The sequence below is a fragment of the Lichenostomus cassidix genome, unplaced genomic scaffold, assembly GCF_008360975.1.
Source record: "Lichenostomus cassidix isolate B80296 unplaced genomic scaffold, HeHo_3.0 HiC_scaffold_43, whole genome shotgun sequence".
NCBI lineage: Eukaryota > Metazoa > Chordata > Aves > Passeriformes > Meliphagidae > Lichenostomus > Lichenostomus cassidix.
In genome coordinates, this window is record NW_028147635.1 from 1,220,961 (window position 1) to 1,237,008 (window position 16,048).

Genomic DNA, 16,048 nt, shown 5'->3' on the forward strand with positions numbered 1-16,048 from the left:
CACTATAATCCCAGTATGATCCCAGTCCCTCCCAGTATGATGGCAGTGGCCCCCAGTGGGATCCCAGTTGCTCCCTGTCAATGCCAGTATGACCCCAGTAGCCTCCAGTGTGATCCCCATGTCTCCCTGTCTCTCCCAGTATATCCCAGTTGCCCCCAGCATGGTTGCAGTCATTCCCACTTCCTCCCAGTTACCTTCAGCATGATTCCAGTTGCCCACAGCCACTCCCAGTCAATCCCAGTAAGACCCCAGACATCCTAAGTGTGATCCCAGTGTCCCCCAGCATGGGGCCAGCTGCTTCCACTCTGATCCCAGTATGATCCCAGTTGCCCCAGCATAGTTCCATTTGTTCCTGGTTTCTCCCAGTATGATCCCACTTGCCCCCAGTGGCCCCTGGTATAGTCCCAGTCCCTCTCAACAGGTTCCCAGTCATGCCCAGTGTGGTCCCAGACACTCTTGCTCCCAGTTGTCCCCACCATGGTCCCAACTGTTCCCAGTGTGATTCCAGCCAGCCCAGTTTGGTTACAGACACTCCCAGTATAATTCCAATTGCCCTCAGCATGCTCATAGTCATTCCCAGGCACTCCCAGCTGCCCCAGTAAGGTTCTAGTTCCCTCACAATGATCCCAGTTACTCCCAGTTGCCTCCAGCATGGTCCCAGTTTCAGTCAGTGTCCCAAAGTGTTGTCCCAGTTTCTCCCAGCATGATGCCAGTTGCCCCAGTTGTGGTCTCAGTCTCCCTCAGCATGGTTCCAGTAGCTCCCAGTTGATGCCAGTTGCTCTCAATGTGTCCCCAGTTTCCTCCCAAATGGGCTCAGTAACCCCAGTCAGGTTATGCAAATGCTCCTCAGGGACACATTGGGGGGTCCCTGGGAGGTGTTTCTGAGGGGTCCTGATAGCGGTGCTGGCAGAGGCCCTGGCAGGGGGTGGGGTGATGGGGGACACTGGTTTTGGGGCACCCTGCGAGAGCCATGGGAGGGGACAACTTAGAGGGGTGATACCAGAGCTGGGGAACCCCTGCCAGCCTGGAGGGGGGACCACTGGGACCCTAAAATGGTGTTATGGTCCAGTAATGAAGGCTCTTTGGAAATACCTCTGCCCGAATTAAGATGCAAACGAGACCATATGCCAGTCAATAGTATGAGTTTTATTTGATCGTAAATAGAGAGTGTGAAAAAGAGAGAAAAGAGAAGTAGGAAGGGAGATGGGGGGGACAGAAAGAGGGTGAGAGAGACAGAATAAAGAAAATATCACCATCCATGGATCCCAACAATGTTGTGTTGATCCTCTCCAGCTGCTCTTCTCGGTGGTGATGGTCCCCCGAAAGCACAGAATGCCATGGGTTAATATGGACTCAGGCCAGGTGGCAATGTCCAGGCATGTCCCCCCGGGGCAGGGGGCAGTCTCTAGCAGCAGACTCTGCCTCACGTGCACTCCTGTGGTGCAAGGCCTGGCATTTGGGGGGTCTTTGATGGATTGTGACTCCCCCTCAGCTGCCTCTCACGTGAAAGTCCCGTGGATGTGGCTTGTGGGGTTGGGGGTTCCACAGCTGGACAGTTTGTGTAACGGAGGATGTGTGTTTATTGCCTCTGACCAGAGGTTACACCATGCACCCCCAACCTCCTGCACGTCGGCTGGAGGTGAGCTGTGCTCACAGAAACCTGGCTTCTGTGAGCTGTGCTCTGCCCTCACTCCAAACTCAGCCAGGGATGATTCTCAGAGCAGCTGGTGGCTTTGGCCTTTGTGGATGCATTCCTTTCCCTCAGCCTGAGATGACTGAACAATAGGTTTCCCTTTATCTAATCTCAGCAGTTTGACTTTCAGTCCAAAGTCCCAGTCAGGTATCTTCAGGGAGGCTTCTTTGATTGTAACTTCTTTATACAGTTTTTGTTCTAATGAGCAAAACTTTATATCAATGTTTGAGGCATGAACTATTTCAGTCTCTGATAAATGGGGATCCCCAGAGGGGGGACCACCAAGAGCCCTGGCAGCCTGGAGAGAGAGACGGGAGAGAGGATCCCTGGGACCCCCAAAACCCCAGGCTTCCCTAAGCAGGACTGCAGAGAGAGGAGACCCCCAGAATGGGGAATTTGGGAAGGGGGAACCCCTGGGATTCCTGGGACCCCCAGTAGTCTGATGGGAGTGGGGATGCTGGAGAGTGGGGACCCCCAGTATACATGGGACCCCTGCAGCCCTGACAGCGGGGAGGCCCAGAGCCCCAAAGTGGACAGACCAGAGACAGGGAACTGCTAGGAGTGTTTTTTGGTGCTGAATTGTTGTGATCTGGAGGATTTTATGGACCTCTGATGCATAATGACTTCTAGAGATGCAATCGGAAAGGGTGACCTTCAAACACAATGTAAAATAAGTAACCCCTTGTTTTCCCCTCAACCAGGATTTCCCATTCCCAGAACTTGGCTGGATGGAGGAGAAGGCTGTGAGGAAAAGGAAGATGCCCAGGGACAGCCAGGCAGGTGAGGAGGAAGTCACTGCCCCTTTCCCCCTCTCTTCTCCTCCATCTCCCAGCCCAGCACTGCCCCTGGCTGCAGGACAACCCTGCTGCTGTCTCTGTTCTGCTGGGGATGGACTGGGGGGATCTCCTTCCCCTTCCCCCTGGCACAGAGGCAAATCCCAAATCCTCTCCTTGTCCTTTTTGCCCCAGGCAAGGAGCTGAAGGCAGAGACCAGGGAGGAGAAATCATTGCAGCAGAACTTCATGGAAGAGGCCACTTTGAGCAGCTCCATGACCCAGGAATCCAACCTGGAGGAAAAGCCCTGGAGATGCTGCACAAGGAGGGGCTGCAAACCCAGCCCAGGCTGCTCTGAGGAGCAAAGACCCACCCTGTGCCAGGAAGGCAATCAGAGTTTCAGCCGGAGTTTTGAGCTGGAGATTGCTGAGAAGCTTCATGTGACCAAGAAGCCCTACGAGTGTGGGGAATGTGGGAAGAGCTTCAGAAAGATCTTCAAGCTTATGGACCACCATCGAATCCACACTGGGGAGAAGCCCTATGAGTGTGGGGAATGTGGGAAGAGCTTCAGCTGGAGCTCCAACCTGATCCGTCACAAGAGGATCCACACTGGGGAGAGGCCCTATGAGTGTTCAGAGTGTGGGAAGAGGTTTCAGACCAGCTCCCATCTCCTCAGTCATCAGCAGATTCACACAGAGAAGAGGCCCTTCCACTGCTCCAACTGCAAAAAGGGCTTCAAGCACAACTCCCACCTCATCAGGCACCGGCGCATCCACACTGGGGAGAGACCCTATGAGTGTGGGGAATGTGGGAAGAGCTTCAGCAAGAGCTCCAGCCTGATTTGCCACCAGAGGATCCACACAGGGCAGAGACCCTATGAGTGTCCCGAGTGTGGGAAAGGCTTCACCCAGAGCTCTAACTTGACCCAACACCGACAGAGGCACCACTAAGGGAAGCCCTGCGAGTGCCCCGAGTGGGGGAAGAGCTTTGTGAACTGCTCTGTATTCATCCCCCTTTGGAGGACCCTCATTGGGAAGAGCCCTGGTGGCCCACACTGCCAGTGACCCAGTGTTGTGGTTTGACCCTGGCCAAATGCCAGTGCCTACAAAATCTGCTTGCTCTTCTCTCCCCTGCTGCAGCTGTGCAGAGGGGAGGGGAAAAAAAACAAACCCCTAACACACACACACACACACACACACACACACACACACACACACACACACACACACACAGGGTTTATGAGTTGAGATAATGAGTTGGGCAGGATGCAGTGAAGGGCAGAACTGGCTGAGAACTTAAAGTTGCAAAGTGATTTATTGGTAAGCTAACCCTAAAAAGTCAGAGGAGGCAAATGAGAAGTAAAAATAAGCTCTTAATACACTGTTTCTCTGCTCACCCCCCTCCCTCTTTCCCACCAATAGCACAGCAGGTTGTGGCAGGCAGGGTATGGGTTTTTTGGTCAGTCCATGACCAAAATTTCTTCTGTTGTTCAGGGAGAGGAGTCCTCTACTTAGCCATGGGTCCCTCCCACTGGAGACAGTCCTCTGCAAACTTCTTTGCCATGGGTCTAATCTCTCGAGCAGCAGCCACTGGAATCTGCTGCCCAATGAGTTCTTGTCCACAGGGTTCAGACCTCTGAGCCCAGGCCATGCTGTTTCCATCCCAAGGAACAAGGCCTTTCTCTGCACTGAGACTTGTGGCTAGCACAGGTTTTTCCCATGAGAATTTTCCTCTGTGTTTTATAAACAAAGATAAAGTTTGGATGTTGTGGAAACAGAGTCTCGCGATTTGGACAGTTCAGGCCTGGCCAGTCAGGCCTAGGGGGAGGTTTCTGGCTGACCAATCTGGGTGACCTCTCAAAAGTCCATATGAGTTGAAATCAAAATAATAAAGCTCTTTTCTATGCCACGCTGAGAATCCAGGGATTTCTTCTCTGCTAGCGGCTCAACAGCGACAGGCACTCCCACTGGATCACAGTTTCCTCCAGGCATCCACCTGCTCCTCTAGCGTGAGCACCTCCCCATGGGCTGTGGGTGGATCTCTGCACCCCTCGTGGACCCCATGGGCTGCAGGGGGACAACCTGCTTCACCATGGTCCTCACCACGGCCAGCAGAGGATTTTCAGCTCCGGTGCCTGGAGCACCTCCTCCCCCACCTTCTCCACTGACCTTGATGTCTCCATGTTGTTTTCCCTCACATATTCTCACCTCCTCCTCATCCTCTGTCTAAAAAGAAGTGCTTGCTCACATTGTTTTGATTTCTTCTTAAATATGATATCACAGAGGTGTAACCAACATCTCTAATTGGCCCAGACTTGGCCAGCAGCATGTCCATCATCTTCAGAGCCATCAGAGATTGGCTCTGCTGGACATGGTGAAAACTTCTAGAACATTCATGCAGGACACACAGGAGCCATTTTTGTGCCCCTCCCCACCCAATAGCAAAAACTGGGCTAAGCAAAAACAACTCATGAACACAGGGGTGAGTTTTCTCCCAACCCTTCAGCCACTTCTTCAGGCCTACCACAACAGCTTTTGAAGGGTTTGAGTTTCCCCTAGATGCCAAAGATAGCTTGCTGATGTTCTGGGCTAAGCAAAACTAACATACTCAGGTTGGGAAGGCACCTGGCTGGTGGCTTCCACAGCCTCCTGATTCCCTGTGGCCACCTGGACAAACTCAGGGGCAGGAACATCCATGGGGACTAAGACTGACATCAGAAATTCATAGGGAAGAGCTGATTTATTAATGTTACACCCAAAAAGTTGTTACCTGCTGTGTAATTGTTTCTTCTGGTGGCATCAAGAAATGATGGAATAATCTTGGAGGTCTTTTCCAACCTGAATAATTTCCTTCATCACCTTGTCAGAACAACAAAAGCTGAGGTAAAATAAATTAAACAAAGAGATCTAAAGCTGCACCATTTTACTGTGGATTTGGGGGTGAATTTGGGGTTGAGGGGAATATCCATGAGGATTTGGATGTTCTGGGGCTGCCCAGGCTGGGGGACAGCACAACAGTATCATAGTTGTGCTGGCAGAATGTGTCCACCTGAGCCCATCTGTTGTTCAGGAATTCCAGTTGTCTGTCCCAGTCCCTTGCCTGGGTCTCCCCATGTGGGGTGTGCCCCCTGTCACGGTCCACTCATGAGCAGACGCGTGATGGTTCATACCAGCTACGACCTCAGAGTGCAAAAAGGAAAAGAAAACACAAAATGCAACAAGTCAAGGGAGTTAAATTTCAATCCAAGGGGGAACTTTATTAATTTGGCCTGTAAAGCGGCCTGCAATAGAGAGAGAAAGAGAGAAAATTGGGAAAAGATGGGGAGAAAAGGGCAGGAAAGGGGCTATAGCTACCACCACGGGTCCACAGACGTCCAGCGTCCCTGGAGTCCCGTTCAGTCGGCGTTCCTTGGCCTCTGCAAAGATCGAGGTGATCTTTCGGTGGGGAAGATCTTCGGAGTTCAGCCACTCCAAAGCTGTCTTTTATGCTAGTCCATACACCTGGTCCCTCCTTGCCAGCCGCCTTTGCCCCCCCTTAATTCTCGTGGAGATTTGCCAATCTCCACTTGGCAGGGTCAAGGGAGGAGTGTCCGAGGCATGGTCGGCAGGTTTTTCACAATGGGTGTCAGGGCAACAGGTGCAAAGCCTTCGTCACATACCCGCTTTGGCAGCACAAGGCCTTTGTTCTGTATCAACTCAGGCAGGTGCAAAGTCTTCGTTCTGTACCACCTTAGGCAGGTACAAAGCATTCACTCCGGATCAGCTTTGGGTAGGCACAAAGCATTCGTTCCGTACTACCTTAGGCAGGCACGAAGCATTAGCTCCGCACCAGCTTTAGGTGAGTACAAAGCATTCTCTGCGTGAGTCCTGCACCTGTAATTTCTGATGAGAAGTGTTGAGACAGAACTTGATTCTTGGATCGACCCTTACACCCCCCGGTGGCTCAACATTTATCTTCAGGACCAGTTGTCTTCTTCATGATGAGTCGTCTTCTGGGTGAGTTGTCTTTCTTTGTGATGAGGTGTCTTCCGGATGAGTTGTCTTCGGGACCACATGGTGGTAACACTAAGGATGGGGGAAGGGGAGAGAAGGGAAGGAAGGGAAACAAGAAAGGAAGGAAATTTTCACATAACCTTTTGCCATGCAGCTTGCTCAATATCAAAAGATTTTGGTATGTCAATACTGGATATAACACTCAAGGGCTTGCGTGTATTAAATGTGGATGACAAAAGTTTCATTTGCTTGATCATTCGCCAATTAAGTATGTACAAAATTACAGACAGGATGATACTGATTAGGGAAAGGATCAGGAGAACGACGATTGGGTGACACAGCTTGTTCAGAATGCCTGTGGCAGTAGGTGACCATCCAAAAAGTGTGTCCCATCATTTATGTTCTCCATCCCTTTTCACCCTCTTCATGACCTTTTGTAATTTGTCTACATTATGGTGAACTGTTATTAGAGTTTTTTGTCCATTTTTCTTGATCTCCTCTAATATTTGAATATAATCTCGATGCTGCAGCAATTCTTTTGTATGAGTTATGTTCATTCCAATAGATACAGGCATTAGCTCATGAATCAATGTGAAGTTAGATTTCAGAATTTGGTGGGAAGTGAATGGAGCTGAGTAATAGAAGTCACACCCCATGATTTCAGTAAAATTACAAACACAAAAATTCGTATGATTATTGGTATAAGCTACTACATTTCCTACTGTGATATTACTACAAACAGTTCTTAAGCATGCACAACCCTTGCCAATGTAAATGATTACGGTTTCAGGGTTAATTTCAGGACGAATTTCAAAATGGCAAACCTTTTGGTCAGTGTCTAAACAAAAATCTTGTGTTCTGATGGTGTTACTTTCACAGATAATTCCTAGTTGTTCCCGCACAATGCAGGATTCCAGATCTATTGTTTGCCATTTATCATTCACCTTTTGGGCCCATGCTCTGTGCTCGAAAGGATAGAGTATAGTCCCATTGTGATTCAAGCCTAATGCAAAAACAGGATAAATCATAGATACTGAAGCATTGTGAATAGTCAACACATAAGCTGTAGCAGTGTTACTAACAGGATCATAGGTAAAATTTACTAACTTCCACCATGATTGGAGGTTCCTTTCAAAATTGTTGGCACTATCCCAAACTATTTTACGGATTTCTGCAGGAAAAATACCTTCTTCTCCTTCTCTTATAATAGATGCGGCCACTGATTGCATCCACAATTGAGCTTGAATGCAACTGAGAGCCAAAGAAATATTACTTTGGGCCACACCGAGTGTGTCTAGAATCAGTTCATGATCTTTTATGTTTATTTTTTCCCATTTCGGTAACACATTGGACAGTAGCCACTGATGTGTTCCCAAAGCCAAAAGGGAAGATTGTAAAGGCTGTTGCATTTTTGGCAGATCGAAGGTTGTAGTAGCCAATTTGTTCAATAATACCTCCGAATCAATGCTATTTAGAACCCCCAATCCGGTTCCCAAAATACCAGTCAGGTCTCTTGATGCTCGTCTCCGAAAAGATCTACGTAGCCAGGTGGTCCATCCCTCATAAGAGGTGCGCAAAAAAGGAGAACAGGCAGGTTGAATTTCTGAGATATTATTTTGCATTAGTAATTCAACCTTTTTTAGAGACCATTCTGGTTTAAATATCATTTGTTGTTGGCCAGTGTTTCCAATCACAAAGGGTCCAACTTCATAGATTTTTGGTTGAAGTGTTAATTTTGGAGGAATCGTAGGCTTTGAAACTTCTATTATTAATTCTCCCCAATATTTGGTGTCATTTTTTCCACACATAACCTTATGGAAAAATTTTACTTCAGTGAAATTTAACCAACAGTCCAGATTTTGAGTTCTGCATGATAGGATAGAGCCATGTGGTCCAATACCATAGCTGTTTACTGGTTCGGTGAGGGATTCAGCCATTAATCGACATCTTATATAGATATCATCACCCTGAGTAATGACAAAAAAGGGTGTTTCCTTATTGTTTAAATCAAGGGAAATGTCTTTATTTTGGTGTGTGAGTATTGCCACTAGGTTTGGTTTAGTCACAGCATTTATTTTGAACTTCTGGTTTAAACCTGATAATGGTGGTTTCTTTGGGTCAAAAACCCACTCGCACACCACATAGAGAGAATTAACCATAGTAAAATTGAACCAGCAATCACCTTGCTCTTCCTGACAGGATTTGATAATTTCTACATTAATATTACTCGGGTCTACAGGAGTATATTTGTCTGTAAATTTCTGGCGGCAACACAAGGAAAAAGCATCTTGTTTAGAACATTTCCAATCTCTAGTAGGACATATTTCTTTTGAAATGCCGGGGTGAATTTTGGATGTCATATTGAAATCTGAAAAATAACCACAAGCTGAAATATAAGAGGCTTTTTCATTTTGAAAACCAGATTCTACTTTTCTGCATCCCACTTGAATTTTTTCATCAATAAAACCAGGTAAGGTTCTAATCCACTCATTCTTATCCCAACCCCACTCGGATGAATGGTAAATTTCGTCATCATGTATTACAACTACAGCCAAATTTGGACGTCTGTTTTTAGGATAGTTCCCGAAAGAGCTAGAATATCCCACAAAAGCTTGAGACCAAGGCCATTCATTATTATTTTGGTTACAGGTAAAAGGTGTAATGCAGAAAAGAAGAAACAACCTAATCAAAATTTTGTAGGTCATTTTCAGATTTGAGTCTTCAATTTTTTATTCATATTTCTTCTGTAGGAGTTCTCGAAGTCCCACGGGGTTCTTCTGCAAAAACAGAGAATAGAAAACTTGCCTTTTTTTAGGCAAAAAGGAATTAAAATGATGGAATAATCCAGCGGGTATTAATTTTAAGTTCCTTTCCCAGGGCATTGGTGGCTATCCATACATGTTTATTTAAAGGGGTCTTTAGTACCAATGGTACACTTCCCACTGTAGGGAGTTCCACCAGAACTGGCTGACCTGAGAAATAGGATGATTCTTTAGAATCATCAGGTTCTTTCACAGATGGAGTTAGAGTAGGAGCTTTTGGGCAAAAAGCAGTGATCTTTGGACATCCATTTACCCCCCAACGATCATTTACACCTTTGACAGCTTCCCACAATCGGACATCCCAATTCCCCTCATGGGGTTTCAGGAGTCGTTTTAGAAGACCATTGGTCCTTTCTACTATTCCATTAGCTTGGGGGTAGTAGGGGGTATGGAAAACCCACTTAATTCCTTCAGTCTTTGCCCATTCTTGCACCACCTTGGCAGAGAAGTGAGAGCCATTATCAGACTGTATTTCCTGGGGTTTTGGAAAAGTTCCAAACCATTCTTTCAGTGCTTTCACTGTGTTGTCTCCTGTGGCCCTTTTAAAAGCTTCAGCTTGGACTAAACCTGATGTAATTTCAACACCGACTAGCACAACGTGTTTTCCTCCTGATCTTTTAAAGGGACCTATATAATCCACCTGCCAAGCATCCCATAAGCCTTTACCTTTTCTCAAATGCAAAGGATCATCCTCTAGGGGATGTCTTTCGAGTCGTGATCGACATTGCTCACAGGCTGATATACAGGTTTTGCACATCTCTCTGGTAACTGGCCAGCCACGAGCGAGGGCTTCTCGATACAAGTCTTTGGCACCGGTGTGCTTACGCTTAACATGCAGCCACTCAAGCAAGCGCTCCCAATCCTCAGAGGTTTGTTCTTCTTTTATAGGAGCAAGTCTAGCCAGTTCATCAGCTTTGTTATTCCACTCTCCTGCAGTACTCCCATCTATCTGATGTGAAGCAACCCAGCCTACAGCAAAGTTGCCTTGGCTAGCAATTCTCAGAATCTCTTGCCACTTTTCCTTTTGCCACACTGGTACTCTGTTTACCTCCCATTCATTTTGTTCCCAGAAGGGAAGCCATTCAGTACATCCTTTAAACACAGCATATGAGTCTGTATAGATATAAACAGGAGAAGGGTTTTGGGCTTCTCGTTGGAAAACACTCCATACTGCAATTAGTTCACCTACTTGAGCACTACCCATTCCTTCGGTGATAATCTGTTCATCAGAGGAAGTGTGAAGGGCAACTGCTCTATATTTCCACACTTTCCCTTCTCTTTTAGCAGAAGCATTGGTAAACCAAGCATTTACTGTTTGGTCTTGGGAAAAAGGAGGGGCCACCCAGATGACTGAGGCAGGTTTGTCTTGGCTGATGTCCAGATTCTCTGTTTCTTGGATAGAAAGGTTCTTGGGGGCTCCTTCTGTCACAGAAAACACATTGCAATAATGCTCAATCTGTGCATACCATTTTCGTACGGAGGCTTTCTGTGCAACTCCTTCAGGGGGAGGAGTTCCAGCAGTGATTGCTCTTATTACTTTGAAGGGGCCTCTTAGCACAATTGGTTGATTACGTGCTATTTTCTCTACTTCAATGAAAGCCAGGCTTACCACAAACAAACCTTTCTCCCAAACAGTATACCTTTTCTCAGCATCCTTAAAACTGCGAGAATAAAATCCTACAGGTCGAGTTGGACCTTTGGGACCCCGTTGCCATAAATGTACTGACAACCCTGATAAGGAAAAACCCCACTCTACCTGAAAAGGGTCTGTAGGATGGATAGGTCCCAAAGCTTGGTGTGCAGTAGCTTCAAAAATCAGCAGTTGTAGTGCTTCATCTTGGACAGAAGTCCATTCCCACTTGGCACCTTTCCTGAGCAAATCATAAAGGGGTCTAGCCACAATGGAAAAGTCTGGGATGTGTTTTCTCCAAAATACTAAAAGACCTAAAGCATGTTGAAGCTCCTTTTTAGACCGAGGCATTTTAATTTGATCTAAGGAGGTGAGAGTGTCAGGTGGGATACAGGTCATTCCTCCTTTCCACCATATGCCCAGAAATTTTACTTCTTGGGAGGGTTTTTGGACTTTCTCTGGGGGAATTTGCAATCCCAGATTTTCTAGATGGGAAATTATATTCTGTTGAGTTTCCTCCACCCTCTCTATTTCATCTCCCCCTACTAATACATCATCGATGTATTGATAGACAGCAATGTCTTTGGGTTTTGGGATTTGCTCCAGCTCCGAGGCTAAAGCATGATGTGCCAATGTAGGAGAATGTTTATACCCCTGGGGGAGTCGGGTGAAAGTATATTGCTGCCCTTCCCAAGTAAAAGCAAAACGATCCCTATCTTCTGGTCGCAATGGTACCATAAAAAACATGTCCTTGACATCTATGGTTGCCATGATTGGATGAGCCTGTTCTTGAATAGATGTAACCAGTTCTGCTAAATTTGGGACTGCAGCAGTCAGAGGATCAGTGTTGGCATTTAGCCTTTGGAAATCAACTGTAAGTCGCCACTTCCCGTTAGGCTTTTTTACTGGCCACACTGGGGAGTTGTAAGGAGAATGTGTATTTATCACAACTCCCTGTTCTTTCATTTCTTGTATTACTGGTTTTATACCTTCCTTGGCTCCCAAAGGAAGGGGATACTGTTTGACATTAGTGATCTTGCTAAACGGTAGTGGTGGAGCTTCTTGCAACAATCTGATGTGAAGTTGTGGTATTCCAAAAGACCAGAGTAATCCTTCTGTATCTTCCCACTGTCTCCCCTTAAGGACATCTATCCCCAACAGGTTGAAAGGAATGTTACCAATCACCATTATAATAGTAATTGGGCTCTCCTCCCCCGGTAGAGTTAACTTTACTGGGGTGACATTCATGATCTCCCTTGATCCCAAAGCATTAAGCACGGATAGATTCCGTTTTAAGGGAGAAACTCCACACCTCTTGGCATCTTCCTCAGTCAGGGCAGAAATTTGTGCACCTGTATCAATTAAAAAGGTCACTGGTGCACATTTGGGACCCACAATAGCTGTGATTAACACATCTCCTTTTTCTGTTTTAGTGAGCTGTCTAATATAAATCCATTCTCCATTTCCCCGCCCACCATTAGGAAATGGAGATTCTAGTTTCCCTGTTCTAGGGAAAAAGTGTGTTTTAATGTCTTGTCTGCAGTCTCAGTGAAAGGGGGGGCAGAAGCTGTGACGGGTGCGCTTTCTTTCACAGAGGAAGGTGGTTTTGTCACACGCCACTGAGTTACCAGTTTGCATAATTTTTCTAAAGGCAAACCATCCATCAAATCTCTAAGAATTCCTTTTTTAAGCCCTAAACGCCACCAATCAAGTCGGGCCGAAACAGGTTTAGGTTGTGGCAGTTCCTTGGCAGCATCCATAGTTTTGCTGGGGCAGGGCAGTGCTTTTTTAACTCCTACTTGCCTGATACCTCTTGATCTTTCTTCTAGAGGCTTTATTAGACAGTATTTTCTACTGTAGTCAATTAATTCTTGTGCTACCTCCCCCCATGTCCATACTTTAAGTCTAGGGTGAGGTCTGTTACCTGGCGGGGCTGGTGTTGAAAAGTCAGAGGAACTAGCGTAAGAGTCTGGATCAGTACTGCCTGTATTTCTGCTATTATCACCTCTGCGTATAAAACTTTCCAATCTTTCCACTGGACCTATTGACGCTATGGTTCTCTGAAGACTTATCCCCGTGGCTTTGAGTGACTCGGGGAGTCCCCTTATTAGAGGAGTCATAATTTCAGGGTTGACAGGTAACATCATTGGTGATTCACATCCAGGAATTAATTTTCTCTCATGTATCATTTGTAGGCAAGCAGCTTTATGTACACTTTCTAGTAACTGGTCAGCTGTGCCTATTATTGCCAAGGGGTCTCCCCTGTCCAGAGGATTTAACCCTCCAGCCCAGTAAGCAGCATGCTGAGTTAGAGACCATGGGGCACGGCGATCACCTGTTGTTAAGAAAACTCCGTGGCCCCAGTAACCCTCAGCCTCCTTTTCACTCAATTGTATTTGATCACCCCCAGTTAAAGACACACGCCACACATAATTCTGTTTCAGATTCTTTGGTAAGACGCCCATATTCTTTTTTTAACTTTGCCAGTTCAGTGGCAGAATAGGGCGTTTCCTTGGTGGTTATGTGGGGGTCTGTATCTTCATCATTAAGATAAGAAAATCCAGTTTTGATTAAGGGTCTTAAATTAGGAGGATTTTCATCAAGTTTTTTCATCTGTTCTAATTCTTTTTGTGGATATATTGGGTTAATTGATCCCGATGATACTGTGTCTTGTGAGCTAGTGTTCTGTGAATTAGTGGTATTCATAATACGATTAACTTCAAGAGCAACCCGTAATGAATGGTTTTCTTCCTTTTGGCGCTCTAATTCCTTTTCTAGATTGGAGATTATTTCTTGGTGACAATGCATCATGTTTTCTAAGGATTCTATGATTTTCTCCTCATTACTACGCTGCCTATGACGATCTTCAATGGCTGCGATCAAGCTGGCACCCAAAACAGAACAGACTATTGTCCTGCTTTTTCCTGGTAGTAAAAACTTAACCTTAGCCTCATTCTGTAGCAGAGAAATCCGATCTACTATACTCTGCATATTTTTCCAATTCTCTCGAGCCCAATCTTCCCCAATAGGAGAGGGTCGAGCACCATATTTAGCCAAAAATGTAAATAATACATTTTTATCATCCGCCAACTGAGAATCTCTCTTCTCCTGTTTGCCAGGCATCTTTCTCCTTATCCTGACTCAGAAATAAAACCAACAACAAAAACAACTCAAATCCACTTGAGAAACATTTCTCTCTATCCTGATTCAGAAACCAGACAACCTCAAAACAATATAACAACAAAAACAGCACAAAAATCTATCCTGCAACAAAACAACTCCAAAAACAATGCAACAACAACAGCTCAAAATTCACTTGAGAAACAAATTCTTAATCCTAAAACAAAACAACTTCAAAAACAGCTCAAATCTACTTGAGAAAGTTAGATACTTGCCAATGGCCACTCTTACCCTTTCTCAGGTGTCACTAAAACAAAAATTTAACTCCCCTTCTTTTTGCACTCTGAGTCCTGATAGCCAGAATCCCAATAGAGTCCTCAAAAATGAGTTTCGAGGGGTTTTGTCCCTCAGCCTCTATCAGGATCCTGTCTGTGACGCCAATTTATGTCACGGTCCACTCATGAGCAGACGCGTGATGGTTCATACCAGCTACGATCTCAGAGTGCAAAAAGGAAAAGAAAACACAAAATGCAACAAGTCAAGGGAGTTAAATTTGAATCCAAGGGGGAACTTTATTAATTTGGCCTGTAAAGTGGCCTGCGATAGAGAGAGAAAGAGAGAAAATTGGGAAAAGATGGGGAGGAAAAGGGAAGGAAAGGGGCTATAGCTACCACCACGGGTCCACAGACGTCCGGCGTCCCTGGAGTCCCGTCCAGTCGGCGTTCCTTGGCCTCTGCAAAGATCGATGTGATCTTTCGGTGGGGAAGATCTTCGGAGTTCAGCCACTCCAAAGCTGTCTTTTATGCTAGTCCATACACCTGGTCCCTCCTTGCCAGCTGCCTTTGCCCCCCCTTAATTCTCGTGGAGATTTGCCAATCTCCACTTGGCAGGGTCAAGGGAGGAGTGTCCGAGGCATGGTCGGCAGGTTTTTCACAATGGGTGTCAGGGCAACAGGTGCAAAGGCTTCGTCACATACCCACATTGGCAGGCACAAGGCCTTTGTTCTGTATCAGCTCAGGCAGGTGCAAAGTCTTCGTTCTGTACCACCTTAGGCAGGTACAAAGCATTCGCTCCGTATCAGCTCTGGGTAGGCACAAAGCATTCGTTCCGTACTACCTTAGGCAGGCACGAAGCATTAGCTCCGCACCAGCTTTAGGTGAGTACAAAGCATTCTCTGCATGAGTCCTGCACCTGTAATTTCTGATGAGAAATGTTGAGACAGAACTTGATTCTTGGATTGACCCTTACACACGTCCACGTCCTGAGCCGAACGGCACGCCCTGAGAGCAGGCCGCGTACTCAGCATTATCATCTTGCATGCAGCCCTGTCATACCTGTGTCCCGGGGTGATGCCCAGGCACCTGGGCGAGGGCACGGACCGGGCAGAGGGGCAGGGATCTGGCTGAGGGTGGGAGACTCGGCTCAGGGGTAGGCATCAGGTGGTGGGTGCGGGATCCGGCCAACGGGTAGGGGTCGGGGAGGGGGTAGAGACCCAGCTGGGGGCAGTGACCCGATGAGGGGTATGGACCGGGGCGAGGGGGAGGGCCCGGGGCGTGGGGGTAGGGGCTCCGCCAAGGCACAGGGAGCCGACCCAGGGTTAGGGATCCACCTGGGGGTAGGCATCGGGGTGGGGGTCAGGGAGCCGGCCGCGGGGTAGTGAACTGGGCCGAGTGTAATCCCGTGCACGCCCCCATCATTGTTTGTGTGCTCAGAAGATGTGGTCCCATGTCGCTGTTGAGCAGCTAGCAGAGTAATGAATGCATCGGTTCTCAGTGGCAAGAAGGAATGACCTTTATTGTTTTGATTTCATCATATATATAGAGTTTTCAAAAGTCACCCAGATTGGTCAGTCAGAAGCCTTCCCCCAGGCCTGACTGGCCAGGCCTGCACTGCCCAAGTTCTGGGACACTGTTCCAAAAACATCCAAACTTTATCTTTATTTACAAAACACAAGAAAACTTCTCATGGGAAAACCTGTGCTAGCCACAGTCCCATAGCTGTGACTGCAGTTGGCCAGC

At 46.8% G+C, this 16,048-nt stretch overlaps 1 protein-coding gene, 1 long non-coding RNA gene and 2 pseudogenes across 2 annotated transcripts in view; 2 read left to right on the forward strand and 2 right to left on the reverse strand.

The window, feature by feature from the left end:
* The window catches only part of LOC146421086 (uncharacterized), a 453,431-nt gene that overhangs the window by 271,664 nt on the left and 165,719 nt on the right, over positions 1-16,048 (forward strand). The window lies entirely within an intron of this gene.
* LOC146421097 (uncharacterized) overlaps positions 2,148-16,048 on the forward strand; it is a 42,209-nt gene continuing 28,308 nt past the window's right edge. Inside the window, exon 1 of the mRNA XM_085047599.1 lies at positions 2,148-2,473. Coding sequence (XP_084903725.1) covers positions 2,422-2,473 — 52 coding nt within the window. The 5' untranslated portion in view covers positions 2,148-2,421. The remainder of the gene's footprint in view (positions 2,474-16,048) is intronic.
* LOC146421098 (uncharacterized) lies at positions 5,883-9,108 on the reverse strand (annotated as a pseudogene).
* Positions 11,096-14,814, reverse strand: LOC146421099 (uncharacterized; annotated as a pseudogene).